The 15146-nt window shown below is 40.9% G+C and overlaps 1 protein-coding gene across 1 annotated transcript in view; it reads right to left on the bottom strand.

Annotated features, from left to right (window-relative positions):
• Positions 1–4954: 4954 nt before the first annotated feature.
• The window catches only part of galnt1 (UDP-N-acetyl-alpha-D-galactosamine:polypeptide N-acetylgalactosaminyltransferase 1), a 52242-nt gene continuing 42050 nt past the window's right edge, over positions 4955–15146 (bottom strand). Inside the window, exons 10-15 of the mRNA XM_074683683.1 lie at positions 14540–14657; positions 14016–14196; positions 10221–10360; positions 9921–10019; positions 9593–9727; positions 4955–7493 (exon numbers count right to left, since the gene is read on the bottom strand). Coding sequence (XP_074539784.1) covers positions 7347–7493; positions 9593–9727; positions 9921–10019; positions 10221–10360; positions 14016–14196; positions 14540–14657 — 820 coding nt within the window. The 3' untranslated portion in view covers positions 4955–7346. The remainder of the gene's footprint in view (positions 7494–9592; positions 9728–9920; positions 10020–10220; positions 10361–14015; positions 14197–14539; positions 14658–15146) is intronic.

Below are 15146 nucleotides of genomic sequence, written 5' to 3'. Positions count from 1 at the left end.
AGGGGTACACGCACCCCCATTTGAGAACCACTGCACTAAAACATTAAGTAATGCAATCAAAGTTTAAAGGAGCAAAAAGCACCCAAATCCGCTCTAAAACAAACATAGTAACAGTTGTACATCTATATCTGTATGAGGCCCACCCAAAATTGGTTTGGCACACCCAAAACTGAAATCCTGGTTCTGTCCCAGCTAGCAACGGTCATTTTGTTGTCAGTTTATCGTTTCTCATGGCTTAATAGATGAGCACAGGACTTAAGTTGTTCGTATAATAATGCACACAGCTGTGAGCGGTGTGTTATCATTTGTCTTTATTCTGTTTTACTCCTTTTGTCTCAACCTAATGTTGTAATCTCATGATATTTCAGAATGTTATAAAACTTGAAAAAAGTTTGAAGAAGCCAGTGTTTGATAGTGTTCCTCTGCCAAGCTGCTCCTGTTAACAATCATTAAAACTATAATTATCAGGAGACAGATTAATAACTCTGCTCTTTGATGAGGAGAAATATTTGCTGTACGTTCCTACGTCATAGTCAGGAGATCATTCGGTCCATGCAAACACCAAACAGGTTGGTCTGAACTTCTGTGTTTACAGATGAGTGAGCGCTTTGCTTCTAAACTGCTTATTTAAACGTGTGTGTTCCTTTGAATCCCAGTGACCGAGGAGGATCATTTACACAAAGTCTGAACCAGTTTTGCACCTGTTTGTGAATCTGATCTCTCTGTGATCCAAGAAGACTTCTAGGCGGCTTGTTTATCTATAGAAGCTCTGGTAGCTTCCCAGAGATAAGAAACAAAAGCTACAAAACAAGGACAAAACGAGCGTCCATTAAAATCTAACTTCAGGACAAACAAAAGTTAAATCCTACGTCTGTGTTTGTGTGAGCTGAGTCAGACGGATGTCGTCTGTGCTGTAAACACTTTACAGATTGTGGATGTGTCAGCGCGGCTCTGGACAGATGGACAGAATAAATGAAGCCCGAGCACAGCTGCTGCTAAATCCAGACAGAAACCTTCATTTGAAGTCTTCAGTCAGCTCATTAACAAACACCGCCATCACAGGATGATATTTATGATATTCTGTGTTTACCAAAAGAAAGCTGCACATGAATCCAGCATTCTACTACTTTTATAAGATCTTTATTTTTTGTTTTAATTTTTGCAGTGATTGTGGGAAATATAGTCATGCAAAAATCTCAAATGGTCCTCAAACCTGAAGATTGATAAGGATAGTTTGATTGATGTCACATTCTGCTCTCAGAGTGTGAGCTGCTGCCTTCTGGTAGGAGGTTTAGACTTCCCTCTAACACACTTGGATTAAATACTAATTTATTCCTGCATACATTAAACTTTTAACTGAAGGCAAAGTCAGAAAAAGCCATAGGTGACATTGATTTGAGTTTTAACCTGCTTTTGCTAATGCTTAATGTTTGTTCACGACTTATCTAATAGAGTTGGTTTCAGGCACTTACTTATATTTATTACACTGCATGACACCATACAGTGTACCACACACTATCAGTATCACTACAGCTTCATTGTATATTGTTTTACAATTAGACAAATTCCCTTCCTCGTGATTAAAAATGAAGTTTGAAGTTTGAATCTTGGATCAGCTGGCAGTCCACATTCCTCGGATTTAGGATAAGAATAAGTGCTGTGGTGTCTGAAGCGGATGTTTGATGTGCACTGTGCGAAAACTGAAATTTAAGCATGTTTATTTTTGCTCAAAAAGAAAAAAAAAAGTTGTCAAAAGGGGTAAGACAATTTATCATAAGTTTCTTGTATTAAAAGGTTATTGTTTGGAGAAGCTAAAAACAAAAATCAACCCTGTTAGTAGGTGTGTTTGTTGTTGAATTATTATTTTTTTTCTAAACTAGAATTTAGACATTAACGCTTGCTTTTTAATTTTTCGGTTTTAACAGATTGTCAGTATACTTAGAACAAGCCTAATAGGCAATAAGCCATCAAATAAAATCATTAACAGTCCAATTCAGTAACGAACTGTTGGGCTCAATGATTGTCTTCATAAAGAGTTATGAAACTTTTTAAGGCCCCATATTATGCAAAAAAACACTTTATTAAGTCTCTTAGTGAAATTTGTGAGTCTTTGGCTTTCCTCCCTAAAAACAAAATGTGATATTTAATGAACAAACCTGTACTTAGTAGTTCTTTTGAATGTAAAATTCTGACCTAACATGAGCTGTTTAGATTTTGGGGATTTGCTGATGTCAGCGATTCCTTTTTTTGAACCAATCAGCTGCTGTTAGCCTGTTGTTTTAGCCTGTAATGTTATGGTAAACGAGCTTCGCTGTTTTCTAAACATTGTGCACTCGGAGCTCGTGGCGCCGCTCTCAGTGACGCTGAAGAGCGGGGCCGTATCAGCTGTGGCTCATTTACATATGAAGGTCACACCCACTAAATCAGAGCGTTCTGAACAGAGGGGCTATGAGAGCCTGGAAACAATGCTGCTGTGCTTGATTTGTTGGCTTTTTGGACCAAAACATGTTACTACCATTTCATGAAGACATCAATGATCCATATTAAACTGCAGAAAAGGAGCAAAATATGGGACCTTTAATGAGGAGTCGATAGCCTCAATATTAATCCTGTCACCAGCTAACACTGACTCCAGTAATAAAGTCAAAACAGCTGTCACAGGTTTATTTATGAAGTGAGCATCTTTGTGAGGAAAACTGAACCTCCTTTGGTTTAAAATTTGTCATAAAACAAAGATAGGTTTGTGTCGTTATCACAGAGGTGTTTTACAATCACCGATCAATGGAAGAACTAAACCAGAGGGACACACTGCTTGACTCTCAGATTCACTCTCTTCCTCCCTCTCACTTCATTATTCCATCTCTTCCTGGAGTTTTCCTCCGGGCTGCAGCCTCATTCACTTTGATCCATTTCTTCACATCAAAGGCTCCACACCCGCAGCACAAACCATAGCAGAGTCCTCCGCTCCAGCAGCTCAAAGTCTACTTAACAAGAGCAAGAGAGACTCATTTCATTTGCATGATGTTGTCTCTCTGCAGAAGACTCCTTTTGAAGGCTTTATTGAGGCACTGAGAAGCAGACTGACTAATGAACACCTGAATGTTCCTGCTCCAACTTCAGGGACCTGGTCCTTTTTTAAAATCTTAATGGAGACAAAGGTTGAGCTGGACGGATCCTCTCATCATGGGGAAAATGCTCTGTGAAATGAAGCATGTTTTATTAAAAATGTGTCAGTAAAACTCAGTGGTCTAATACGTCTCCCTGATGGCTCTCTCTGGGTTTAATCCTGACAGATGAATAATTCAACAGATCAAGTTGAGGAGTTTGAATAATCCACTCAACATGTAGCGAGCCTGCTGCCCGACTCTGTTACCTTCACACAGCACGGTCATGTTAATTCAGATTCCCTCAAACCTCCTGCTTTTGGTCAGACTCATTCTGCAGTAGTGCTGTGGGAGATAAAACACTGATGATTATCTTTTAATCCCCGTGGCTGCCCCATGCGGAAGCAACACACGACCATATCAAAGCCACAGAGTCCTGCTCTTTCTCCATGCATACAGTGGATTTTTTTTCTGTTTGAATACTTCACATGCTCCACTTTTCCTGTGAGTGTAGCATAGACTGCATGAAAACATGAACAGTGAGTTAGCTGTTCTATATGAAGCCAACACTTTCTGGGCTCTCCCCTGTGACTGGCTGTAGTTAAGGCTTAAAGCTCGCCTCCTCCATCAAACAGATGCAACACGAGTCTAACAAGGAAATTAAATTACGCATACTTTCAGTCATTACAGCTCTTATCAAGATTTATGTGCAAGAGTTCATTTATCTGAGAAGTTTTATGAGTTATGAAGAGGCAAAAAGATGACTGTTTGACATCTCTTTGGAGAAATACCAGCTCCTGCACCGGAGCCGTGTGAAGAAACGAAACAAGAGTCACTTTCTATAGTCACGAGTGTCCAATCTAGACAAACAGGATCTGCTCTGCTCTGCACTGCACTCACCAACATGAGGGATCTTTGATGTTTTATGAGTGATCGGTTACGCTGATCAGTTAAGCAGCGTGTCACATATTTTGGTACTTTATATAAGTGATTATTTTTCCTGATTATCTTCAAGTGTGTTGATTCTACTGCTTCCAGCCACATCAAAGCCGTGTTAGACCCTGATGTGTGCCAACAACCCAAAATGTAACGAGATGCTGAGGCCAAATTCTGTCTGCCCAAATGGGACAACTTGTTACAATTTTTTTTCAACCAGTTATTACATTATATGGCATTGTTTTTCATTACATTTTGGGTTGTTTCTAAATTTTGGGTTATTTTTGCAGATCTGGCTCTAAAGAGCCTCCTCGATGTGAAGTATAAATATTAACCATGTAAATATTTATGACTCCTGGTCAAGCTACCTCTGTCAGAACGCCTGCTGTAACCAATGAGAAGAGCAGACTGAGACGTGTCATCCACTGGTTGATAGCGCTCAGAGGCATGACAGTAACGCAAACAAAACCGCACCCTGAGCAAAGTGGAAAATGTAAAAAGAAGACAAGCATGTGTAGGGATGGGGACCAGATTAGACACTTTTACAGGTACCAATCTTAATTCCATCTGTAGTACTGAGTACTGGTTCACATAGAATCAAACGGTACCATGTTTAGGTAGCTAACACATCCTTGTGACTGTGAGGGAGTGGAAGAGGAGGTGGACTTCTGTGCTGGACATGAACACAGCATTGCAAAATTATATATTGAGAAATAAATGTTAGATTAAAAAACTTTGAGATTCTTCTTTTAAATAAATTAATAATTGTTTACACATAAACACACAAAAGTACCTAAATTGGTACCGTTGAGTACCAATACTGATTGACGGGTACCAATTTTCAGTACTGAATCAGTACGGTATCGTTTGAAATGTGAAAGGTACCAATCACTAAGCGTGTGGCTTAATTTACCAATGTTGATTTCCTTATTTTATGTTGTTGCAATTTTGTCAGGGCTGTTTTTAAGAGTGTGGTTTTTAAACCACTTGGTTTTCACAAGGTCACAGTTTTTTGCTTCATATTCCAATTTTCCATCATGGAAAGGAAAAGAGGCATCCTGCCTGTATTTATGTCAGTCAGTTGAGTCAATAAATCATGAATGAAAAAACAAAAAACTCACTCTCACAAAAATATACAAAAAGTGTGTTTTTTATGGTGTGTGTGTAAAAATAAGAGGCAGATACCAAAAGTTCTCTCTTATTGTTCTGTAAACCTTTTTTTGTTTTATTTTCTACATTTGGATCAGCTCAGTGTGGAAGCCTGGACATGTCAGTTTACTTAAAACCCCCGCCCCAAATATCAGAACAATCGATTCACTCCCTCTGTCTCACAATCAAAAAATAAAAACAATAAAAACAAAAATAAAACGTTCACATCCTCAGCACAGTCACTCGCTCAGACACGGGATCAGTTGATGGCCTCGTCTCTCTACGGCGTCCACCATAAGGTGAACCAGGGACTCGTCCTATGTAAACCCCTCCTCCACTGGAGGAAGCTGAAATGGTACAAAAGGTTCATGGATCCTCTGTCCTGCCCTGACTAGCAGCAGCAGTGACAGAGAAGCAAACAGAGAGCATGGTGGTTGGAAAAGGAACGACACGCTGATGCCTCTGTTCCGCTGTCTGAGATATGAAAAGAGAAATACTGCGGGTGGGCTTTCAGGAGGAGATGTACAGTCATGATTTCAGATATGTCTGCTGCTGTGCTCTTTGTTACCCACAGTTCAACCCTGCCCTATTTCCGCTCTCTCTGCATTTATTATTCTGTCCCTGATTAAGTCTAACACACCTCGGCCACGTCTCTTTGATATTCTAACAATTGCTTCCCCGGCTTCCTTTCCTATTGTAGATACGTCCTCAGGAGAGCACAGAGAAAAGGAAAGCAGCATTTTGCTCTTTTATGTGATGCGTCTGCTTTCGGTTCAAGCTACCGAGTCTGGGTGTCCAACAGCGAGGGGATCAGAGAGCGGTTTGTCCTGGTAAACAGGGAGCTGATGGACTGGGGTTAACTGAAGACACACTCTCACACACACACACGCTCTCACACATACACACACTCCACTGGAGGAAAAAAAAGCCCTTGGAGTGTCTCGAAGAGGTCGTAGAGAAGAAGATATGACAAAATGGATTAAAGTATGAGACTGGTGCAGCCTGTTTCCTATGTGTTTACAGGTGGTGTGTGCATGAGTTCCTTGTGGTTGAACACATCAATAGGCAGTGAGCGTCAGTTACATATGCAGAGTTCCTGTTTGTGTGTTAGCTCTACGTTAACATCTTTAAAGTCGACAGAGACGGACAGACGCACTAATGTTACTGCTCTGTGGCACTCTCACAGGACCGTAGAAACACAAAACCATAAAAAAACAGACATAGAAATCTCAAGATATCACAAACATCATATTTCTCTATCTCTAGTTCTCCGCTGACGACAGACGCCAGCTCCTCGTCCTCTCGCTTCTTATGTGCAGTCTCTTGGAAGTTCCTCAGCGAGGAGGCTTCAGTCTGTGGGATGAAATACCAAAGAGCAACACCAGAGGGAGACACACACTGCTGCAAGACTAAAGGAGGGCCTCACACACACACACAAACACACACACACATACAGACACATGCATCCTTCTTCATAGGAGTTCACCTAAGTTCATGTCAATACAAATTTAAATAAAAAAAAAACATAAAACAAGGAATTTAGCCCCCTTCTCTTGGCATACATTCATCTTAGAATACACACACACACACACACACACACACTCACTCACACACACACACACACACACACACACACACACACACACACACACACACACACACACACACACACACACACACACACACAAACACTCACTCTCACTCGCATGTAAGTGCACACATTCTCTCACAAGAGGCAGTCAGTAAACGTTAAATGATGAGTTGAGGGGTGGACTGCTTTGTCCAGGGAAGCTGTGAGCTGAGAGCCTCGACTCCATCGGTCCGTCTCAGGATCACCCACAGGAGTGACGTCACACTCTGCAGTGCGTGGTTCAAATCTCTTTAAAAAAACAACAAACGTAAAACAAACAGCCATCGTCCCCATGAGGGAGTCTTTGCTCTCACGGCGCTCCGAGGAGGCTCACACATGCTCCTCCCTTTGATCTCGGGCAGAGGAAGTACCGTCCGATCTGTCCCCCTCTTGTCCCGAATCCCTTCATGGGAAGTCTTTGTTTTCTTTGTGCCCGTTTCTGATAAACAAGGTCTGCTCCCCTGATAATTCACTCTGGGCTGCTGTGTGTGTGACTGTGTGTGTGTTTGGGAGTGTGCAGAGTGTGGTCAGAAGACCTCTGGTAGTGTGACATTGCGCAGTAGCCACTGTTGGGAGCGTGTGTGTGTGCAGTCTCTGACGCTGGGCACCTGGCTGTCCTCCTCGCTGGCCTTGTCCAGACACTGGTTACTGTTGACATGGATCAGGGTCAGCTTCTGCACAGAGAGACGAACAGAGACAGAGACAGAGACAGGGAGGGAGGATTTAAGTCCACTGATTTAACCCACAAAGGCAAGTAAATAAATAACTATTCATATCTATTTATCTGTTTACTCTGTCAGACTTAATTTAGAGGCTGCGTTTTGGCTCCGCTCTCAGAAACTCTGTGGTGGTTGGCTTATGAGTCAGTTAAGATGTGCAGCTCATAAAACTTAAAAAACAAATATTCCATCTAATGAAATAGCAGCTGAAGTACAGCACTGAGTGAGCAAACTCATACTGATTGTTAGTGTGTGCGCTGTAAATACTCTGACTTCTTCACTGTAGAAAAGTCTGTTTCTTTCTATCAGCGACAATAAACAGATAGATACTTCGACTCATGAGAATTTACTTAATGCTTCTGTTTTTTACACTTTCCTTGCTCTGAGATGTTGCTGAAGAAAATTCTTCGTTATAATCTGTGTGGTTACACTTTTTGCCTAAAGGAAAACATAAAATGTAGAAATGTGGCGACATCAAATCAACAAAATCAAATCCAAAACTACTTTTAATGCTGAACATTTGCACTCTGTCTATTTTTTGTTTTTGGAAACTCTTATGTTTTAGTTTCTTTCTATGACATCATCTAGTGGCTTTTTTTTAATCTTATCCAACAATTTTCAAATTTTTCTCTATTTTTTTTTTACACTGCAAAACTGAAATCCAAGCAAGAGTTTTTCCAATTTTTAGTAAAAAAATGAGCCATCTTCACCTGAAAAGTCCAGAAAAATAACATCTGATTTCTTGCAAAGACTAAAAAAACAAATCTGTCAATAGAGTAAGAAATGTTCTTGATAAGTTTTCTTGAAATAAGGACAATGAGCCTCATTCACTAACAGATTGGTGCATGTGCACCAGGGATTCATCAGTATTTTTTTTAGTGGAATTTATTTATACACTGCAAACAAAAAAAAACAGACCACAAATGATAACGACTTACACTTTCTGAAAATGTAAACACATACTCTTATAAATAAATGCATGACATATTTAAACCACTTCCAGTAAAAGAAAAAAAAAAGCTTTGATAAAAATCAATGACAAAAACATTGAATTAACTAAATGCCGAATACTAAATAGCAATGGATTATTCTGATTCATTGATTTACACATGAGGTGGTCAGAAACCAGTTTGGCTGGTTTGCACTTCATGAGTCCAAAGGTGTTTTTGCACATGCACTTATTTTATGTGCAGTGAATGAGGCCCCCTGTCTAAGGACACCAAACAAGTCAGTAGGTCTTCACCCATTTACCTTTTTTTTCTCTTTAAAGCAAAACAGGTGTTATTATTGTTTTTCACTTTGGTAAAATCAAACATTATCCTTGCACTGGTCAGGTGAAAGTGGTTCACACTGAGTCTGATGAAACATTTTACTAAATATAAAAGATGAACACTTGCTCAGATTTTAGCTCTCTCATTGTACCCTGGGAGGCTTAAGCTAATTTGTATTTGAATGAGAGAGATTAATAAAAGAAGATAAAGCTGCAAATTAAAAAAAACCCCAAAAAACTATTTCCCCATGTCGTGATTACACATGTTGTACTGTTGCCCTTTTTAACATAAACAAAAACACTTCTGCAGCGATATCTACTCTTCCTCCCTTCATTAGGAAATTTTACATGAGGCCACACTCAGAGCCTCACATGACTGCAGATAAGGATTGATTGGTGAAAATACCGTGCAATGGTGGTGTGTGTGAAAGAAGACATGTCGACTACACATGTGTGAGCCTCAGTCTAAGAGGATGGTGTGCACCAAAGGCAGAGACTAGCAGAGAAATCAGACAGGAGGGTTTGGATAAAGTCTCTGGTTGTGTTGTTTTTGCTTGTTAGCCTATAAGGAGTTGACAGAGTGCCTGGCAAAGCTAAGTGTTCAGAAAACAGAGATTACAATCTGCAAAGATTTCCTGGCACACAGTGAGAGTGAGCTTTAAAAACTGCGTCAGAACAAAAACTGATACCCTGAAATATTCGCTGTTAGAAAAATTCATTTTCAGAAGAACCGTTCCCTTATACATAACATCATGTTAAAATTTGCATGATCTCCTCCACTCACCACAGGGTCGTACTCCCAGAGCTGGTTTCCTTTGAGGTGATGGCATTTGAGCATCATAACGGGTCCGTTCAGCTTGGACACGTCTAAACACAAGTCATCTGTCCTGATCTCTTTGTTTGCCGTGTAAGAAAAAACCTGCAATTCACAAAAACAAATGTCTGATAAAAAAAATAATCTCCCTTCAGTCTCTTACTCAACATCTAACCTCTGTTTCTCTCTGTTGTTATCTCTGTCAGGAAGGAGGTTAAAACATTTCTGCTGGGTACATTTTATGACAGTGCTTGGTTATTGTGTTGTTTTGGACGTTTCTGTCTCAGCCCTCAGTTACCTGATTGCCGCCCATGCCGTGGCAGTTGAAAATGCCGACTTTTTCATTCTCCTTGCGGGCCATGTTGTCCAGGCACTGGTTCGTCTCCACGTTACGGATCTGAGCAGAACACAAACAGAAAAAACTCAAAAAATAAAAAAGACCACTATCTGATTCTTGTGTCTGCTTGGAACTTAGCCGAGAAGCAATGAATCCAACATTCATCTGTCCTCCAGTGAATTACAGTGTGTTAAATTTTGTGATTCAGACAGTGTGTGAGACTAAATATAAAGATATGTGTGTATCTGTGGATGAGTGTACCTCTCCCAGGGAGTAATAGTGCCGAGGGATCTGGGAGTCTGGGTAGACGTTCTCTAAGTACCAGCTGAAGGGTTTACATTGAAGCTTTTGTCTCAGAGCTGTACGAGACGTGATGTCACCGTAGTCCACTTTGGTCACACCTGGACACACACACACACACACACACACACACACACACACACACACACACACACACACACACACACACACACACACACACACACACACACACACACACACACACACACACACACACACACACACACACACACACACACACACACAAAAAAAACACAGACAGACAGAAAGTTACATGAAGGTCAGCGGCTGCACTAACTTCAATCTCACAATCCAGTGTCCCAGTCACGTTACTTAAAGTTTTTTTTTTTTGGGGAACACTTCACAAACACATTGAATTAAAACATAAATTTCATGGCACTGATTTGCAGAGCTGACTTCTAATATTCATGCTTTAGTTTTAGGGGAAAGGAACACCCCAAGTTATTTACGACTGGTTCTGCAAGATAATCCACTCCCTTAGTGTCAGTAAACTGTACGTGCTTGCTTCAAATGTTAAACAATCAGCAAACGGTGTGTTTATTTGTTCAGTCATTCTGGAGGTTAAACTTCTACATCTGCACCGGTCAGAGCTAAACTCTGACGAGAATGAGGAACCTCATGCTTCATTTCTAAAGGATGTTCAGGGTCAGAAATGCCAAGCTACAGCAGAGGAAGCAGGCACTCTGAAATGTTGTAAACCCTTGTTCCAGACCTGTGAATAACTACCAACACTCTGTCAAGTGAAGCATTTCCCCAGGTTGAGAAACTAAGACAAACACAGCTTAGTGGGCAGCAAAAAAGAATGGGGACGACTTCTTCCGGTGCCATAGCCTGAAAAACGGTGACACAAATGGCGACAAGCTTTTCATGTTGTTGTTTATTGACCCAGATGAAAATGGCTCAAACTGGCCCGTTTTTCCCTTCAACCACACGACGTTTGTTGTTCTGAGCAGCTGCTGCTACCATTGTCGTGAGTGCTGCAAACATCAGTTACTACTGACTGATCAAGGCACAACAACACCCCTTCAAAACAAAAGCATGAACACAAAGACCTGAAGACTGACATCATAATTAAGGCTTGAGCCGGCAATTTATTGAATGCTGTGTTTGTTGAAAGACTCTTTCTACTCTGCCAGCCACCAAAAAATCAAATTCTCTGTGAAACAGAAACATTTCTCTGATTTGAGGCTACTGCAAGTCTCTCACATGTTGTCTGATTCAACAGGGCCATCCCAGTGTCCTTCTACATCTCTATCTACCTGCTCGCACTCTGCCCTCGCTGTCACTGCACATGACGACAGGTGGTTTCTCCAGCTAGAGCTTCGACATCACACAGGGATGCAGTGCTGCTCTGCTCAGCTCACTGTAGTCACTTACAAAAGTATATGAGGTCAATTACAGGAAAAAAGTTTGATCTGATGAAGGAGCATGAAGTTGTAACTTGGGGAGACGACACATTCACACAGCAGTCACAAAGAACTTATTTTTAATCCTTCAAAAGTCAGGAGCCTGTGAAAAATGTGAACAGACACAGGATGTGATGACTTATTTAAAACACCAAAGAAGAGCAAAAACTAAAATCTAAGTCTTTATTACTCTTATATGAAAATTTGACAAGTATATTTTTCTTACTTCGCTTGCAGTTATTTTTACCCACTTCAAGAAGCTCAGGCTTTATCTTGTCTTTTAATATCTTGAACTAAGACACTTTTCTAGACTTCTGTCTGATAAGATGTTTGTACTAGGAATAAAAACTTTTCATTTCCATTTTTGCAGTGTAAGGTTTCTTAGCTCTAATTATGAAGAATTTGGGGATTTAACTAACTGCAGTAAAAATACCATTATAAGATTCAGAAGCAATTTCTGTAGCCAAGAACACAAAAACTACACACAACTACACAGATCGAATGCCAGCATCCACAAGGGTAGGGGGAAACATTAGTGCCGGACATCAAACGGCTAGCCTGCACATTTGTTGAGATACTATAAATGTGAATGACATGACATTTGCATCTGAAGCAAATGATGGCACCCTCTAGACCAGGGCTGTCCAATTTGGGAGCTTTTTTTGGCCCGCTGCCATTTTTGAATTTTTATTTTATGTATACTTTCAATTATCATTTTTATAATTTTTTTCCCACCGCCAGCATTCTGAATTTCTCACTCGTTATTGATATATTGTTGCACTTCCTCTCCTGACCATAAATTAACACTGTGTTACATTTGGAGAAGGGTGGTGCTAGTCCTGTCAGCTTAAATCTGGAAGTTCATGACCAGAGAGTGAGAAGATGCAGGGTCATGGCTGGGATGGAGAGGCAGTGGCACTCTGACGAGAGAAAGTTTAAAAATAGTTGGGAACATGAGTACTTTTTTTACAGAAATAGATTCCACACCAGTATGTGGAATAGGTACCAGACAGTCGCTGTTTTAAAAAAGTATAATCTTTGTAAATTACTGTAAATACAGTAGTCAATTAAAGGGGAAAAACAATCTAAAGCAGATGTCCAGCTTATTTCTATTCCTTATTTTAAGAGGATGGAACATGCACTATTTTGGTTTCATAGGAGCATGCTGTCTCATGTTGTTCAGGTTATATTGCACTAAATGTCTTTAAAGACACAGGCCTAGTATTTGGGCCATATGGACGTTCAGTAACTTGATGCTGTGAAACACAGGAAAGAAAAGTGTTTTCTTTTTCAAATGACTTGTATGAGTATTTACTTTGCACAAATATGCTATAGGCATATTTAATATCATACACTGCAACATGAATGCTTAGTTTTGGCCTGTGGCCCTCTACTCTGATTCATTTTTGGCCCTTCACTGAATTTGGGCACCCCTGCTCTAGACAATGCCTTGTTCATTTGCATATTTCAGCAACGCGTAACAAAACCTCATCCTGCATGCATTAGAACAGCATGGCTCTGTAGTAGAAGAGTCTGGGTGCTGCCTGAAGTCCCTAGCTGACACTCATTGAACACTTTTGTGGAGCGGATTCCGAATAAATTCAGCTATTTCTACACGACCAAACAGCTTTTTGTAAATGAGGTCATGAGTTGATGAAACACAACTTATCTTACTTTTAAGTGTAAAGGCACAAAAAAAAATAGAGATAGCTGTGATATTTCTTTCTTTTAACAGATTCCTTCAACTTTAGAAACACTCCAATGAGTCAGAATAAGTATGATAAGACTTTGACGTTCAGTCCTGAGGAAACTTCTTTTACTTATTTTGGCACAAGGTGGATCAAAAACAGTCTGGAGATCTTTACTGCAGAGGACTTTTTTTTCTGTAAATGGTGCAGATATTGTGTTAAGAACTAGCCTGATAAAAATAAAACAGCCCCCTGTGGAGGATCTGCAGGCTTTAAACACAAATGTGACTGGTGGAGTTTGTCGGGAAACCCCAGGCCAGCTCTTTTCTAAAGAAATTCTCTTTTTAGAAACTCTAACTTTCCTTCTTCTGAGCTGGCTTCCATATGTGCATATATGTGTATGTGTGTGAGAATGTGTGTGTGAGAGTATGCGTGTGTGAGTCAATAGATGCTTCGTAGCGTGAAATTACTCGCCGCCCCTCCCCCGTCCCACACTGTTGGGTCAGCACTGCTATATCACACTGTCACAGGGTTAATGGATAGATCAAAACTGCCACGGAGATTAACCTCCACACATGAGCACATACATGCATACTTTCATGAGCACACACACACTCACACACACACAGAGGAAAACTCACCAGGAGAGATGATATAGAAGAAGTTTTTGAATTCATCCATCCAGACCTCTGCCAGGCGCCGGTTGTTTTTGTTTATGATCTGTCCTGTTCCTCCAGGGAATGTGTAGGGCGTTGCCTTTCTGAACACGTGGCCAACATGAGAGCATGTCACGATCTCCAGAGTCCCGCCACACTGCCAGATCTGTGAAGCACAGGCACTGTCAACACTCGTACTGTCAGAAGTGAGCATGCTGTAGCTGTGAATGCTGAACAAGCACAGGCTGACCAGTGAACTCTGCAGGGAGATGCATGACGCAGACTGGTCCTGCCCTGTGTTTTGACAGCCTGAATAAGTTTGATTAAACGGCAGTCAGGATGACGCCTGACAAAGTATTAGTCAAGTAAACAGAGAAGTCAGACTCACAAGTGCACTGTGCCTGTGTGAGTGTGTGCTAGTGAGTGTGTTTCGGACAGTCCTGAGAGCCAGCCAGGCTATGGAAGAATGCAGTCATTTCAGTTGGCTGCGTGTGAGTGTGTTCACTCACTCTGAAAGAGATCTCCAGGTTTTCTCCTCCCCAGATGTCCATGCCTGCGTCATACGTGCCGATCTCTTGGAAATAATCTCTGTCTATGGAGAACAAGCCACCTGCCATGGTGGGAGTCCTGGAGAGAAACAGAGAGGAGAGGGATACAGCGTGGTGAATTCAGAGCGAGGTGGGTTAGAGCAACTTAATTCACCAAAGGCCAGCTTTCTAAAGGTCAGCGTGTATCTCACTGCTCTCACTCCCTGTCATCTGCAGTCTTCCTGCTTTTTTCCATCCTCTGTTTTGATCTCCCCTCTCTGATTTCTACCCTTCAGATTGCGAGTAAGTATTACCTGATTTTGCTTTCATTTGAAATCCAAGTTCATTTTCCAAAACACAATACCTTGCATACAAACGAACTGAGCACAACCTGAGGGTAAATGTTTGCTTGCAGCCTTGGAGCAAACCACTGTGCGTGTCAAACACATACAAAAAGGTATCATAAAAACTGTTTATCTCTTGAACCATACTGAGAAACGAAAATAAACGGCAGGATTTTAACAGCTTTTGATGAATAACTCCTGGGAGCTTTGGTGGATCTTCAATCAAAGATGTTCAGACTCTGAAA

Source organism: Halichoeres trimaculatus, unplaced genomic scaffold, assembly GCF_033239565.1.
Source record: "Halichoeres trimaculatus isolate MK-OKI-2021-1 unplaced genomic scaffold, fHalTri1.1 fHalTri1_scaffold_12, whole genome shotgun sequence".
Taxonomy (NCBI): domain Eukaryota; kingdom Metazoa; phylum Chordata; class Actinopteri; order Labriformes; family Labridae; genus Halichoeres; species Halichoeres trimaculatus.
This window is presented reverse-complemented; position numbering and strand designations above follow the sequence as displayed.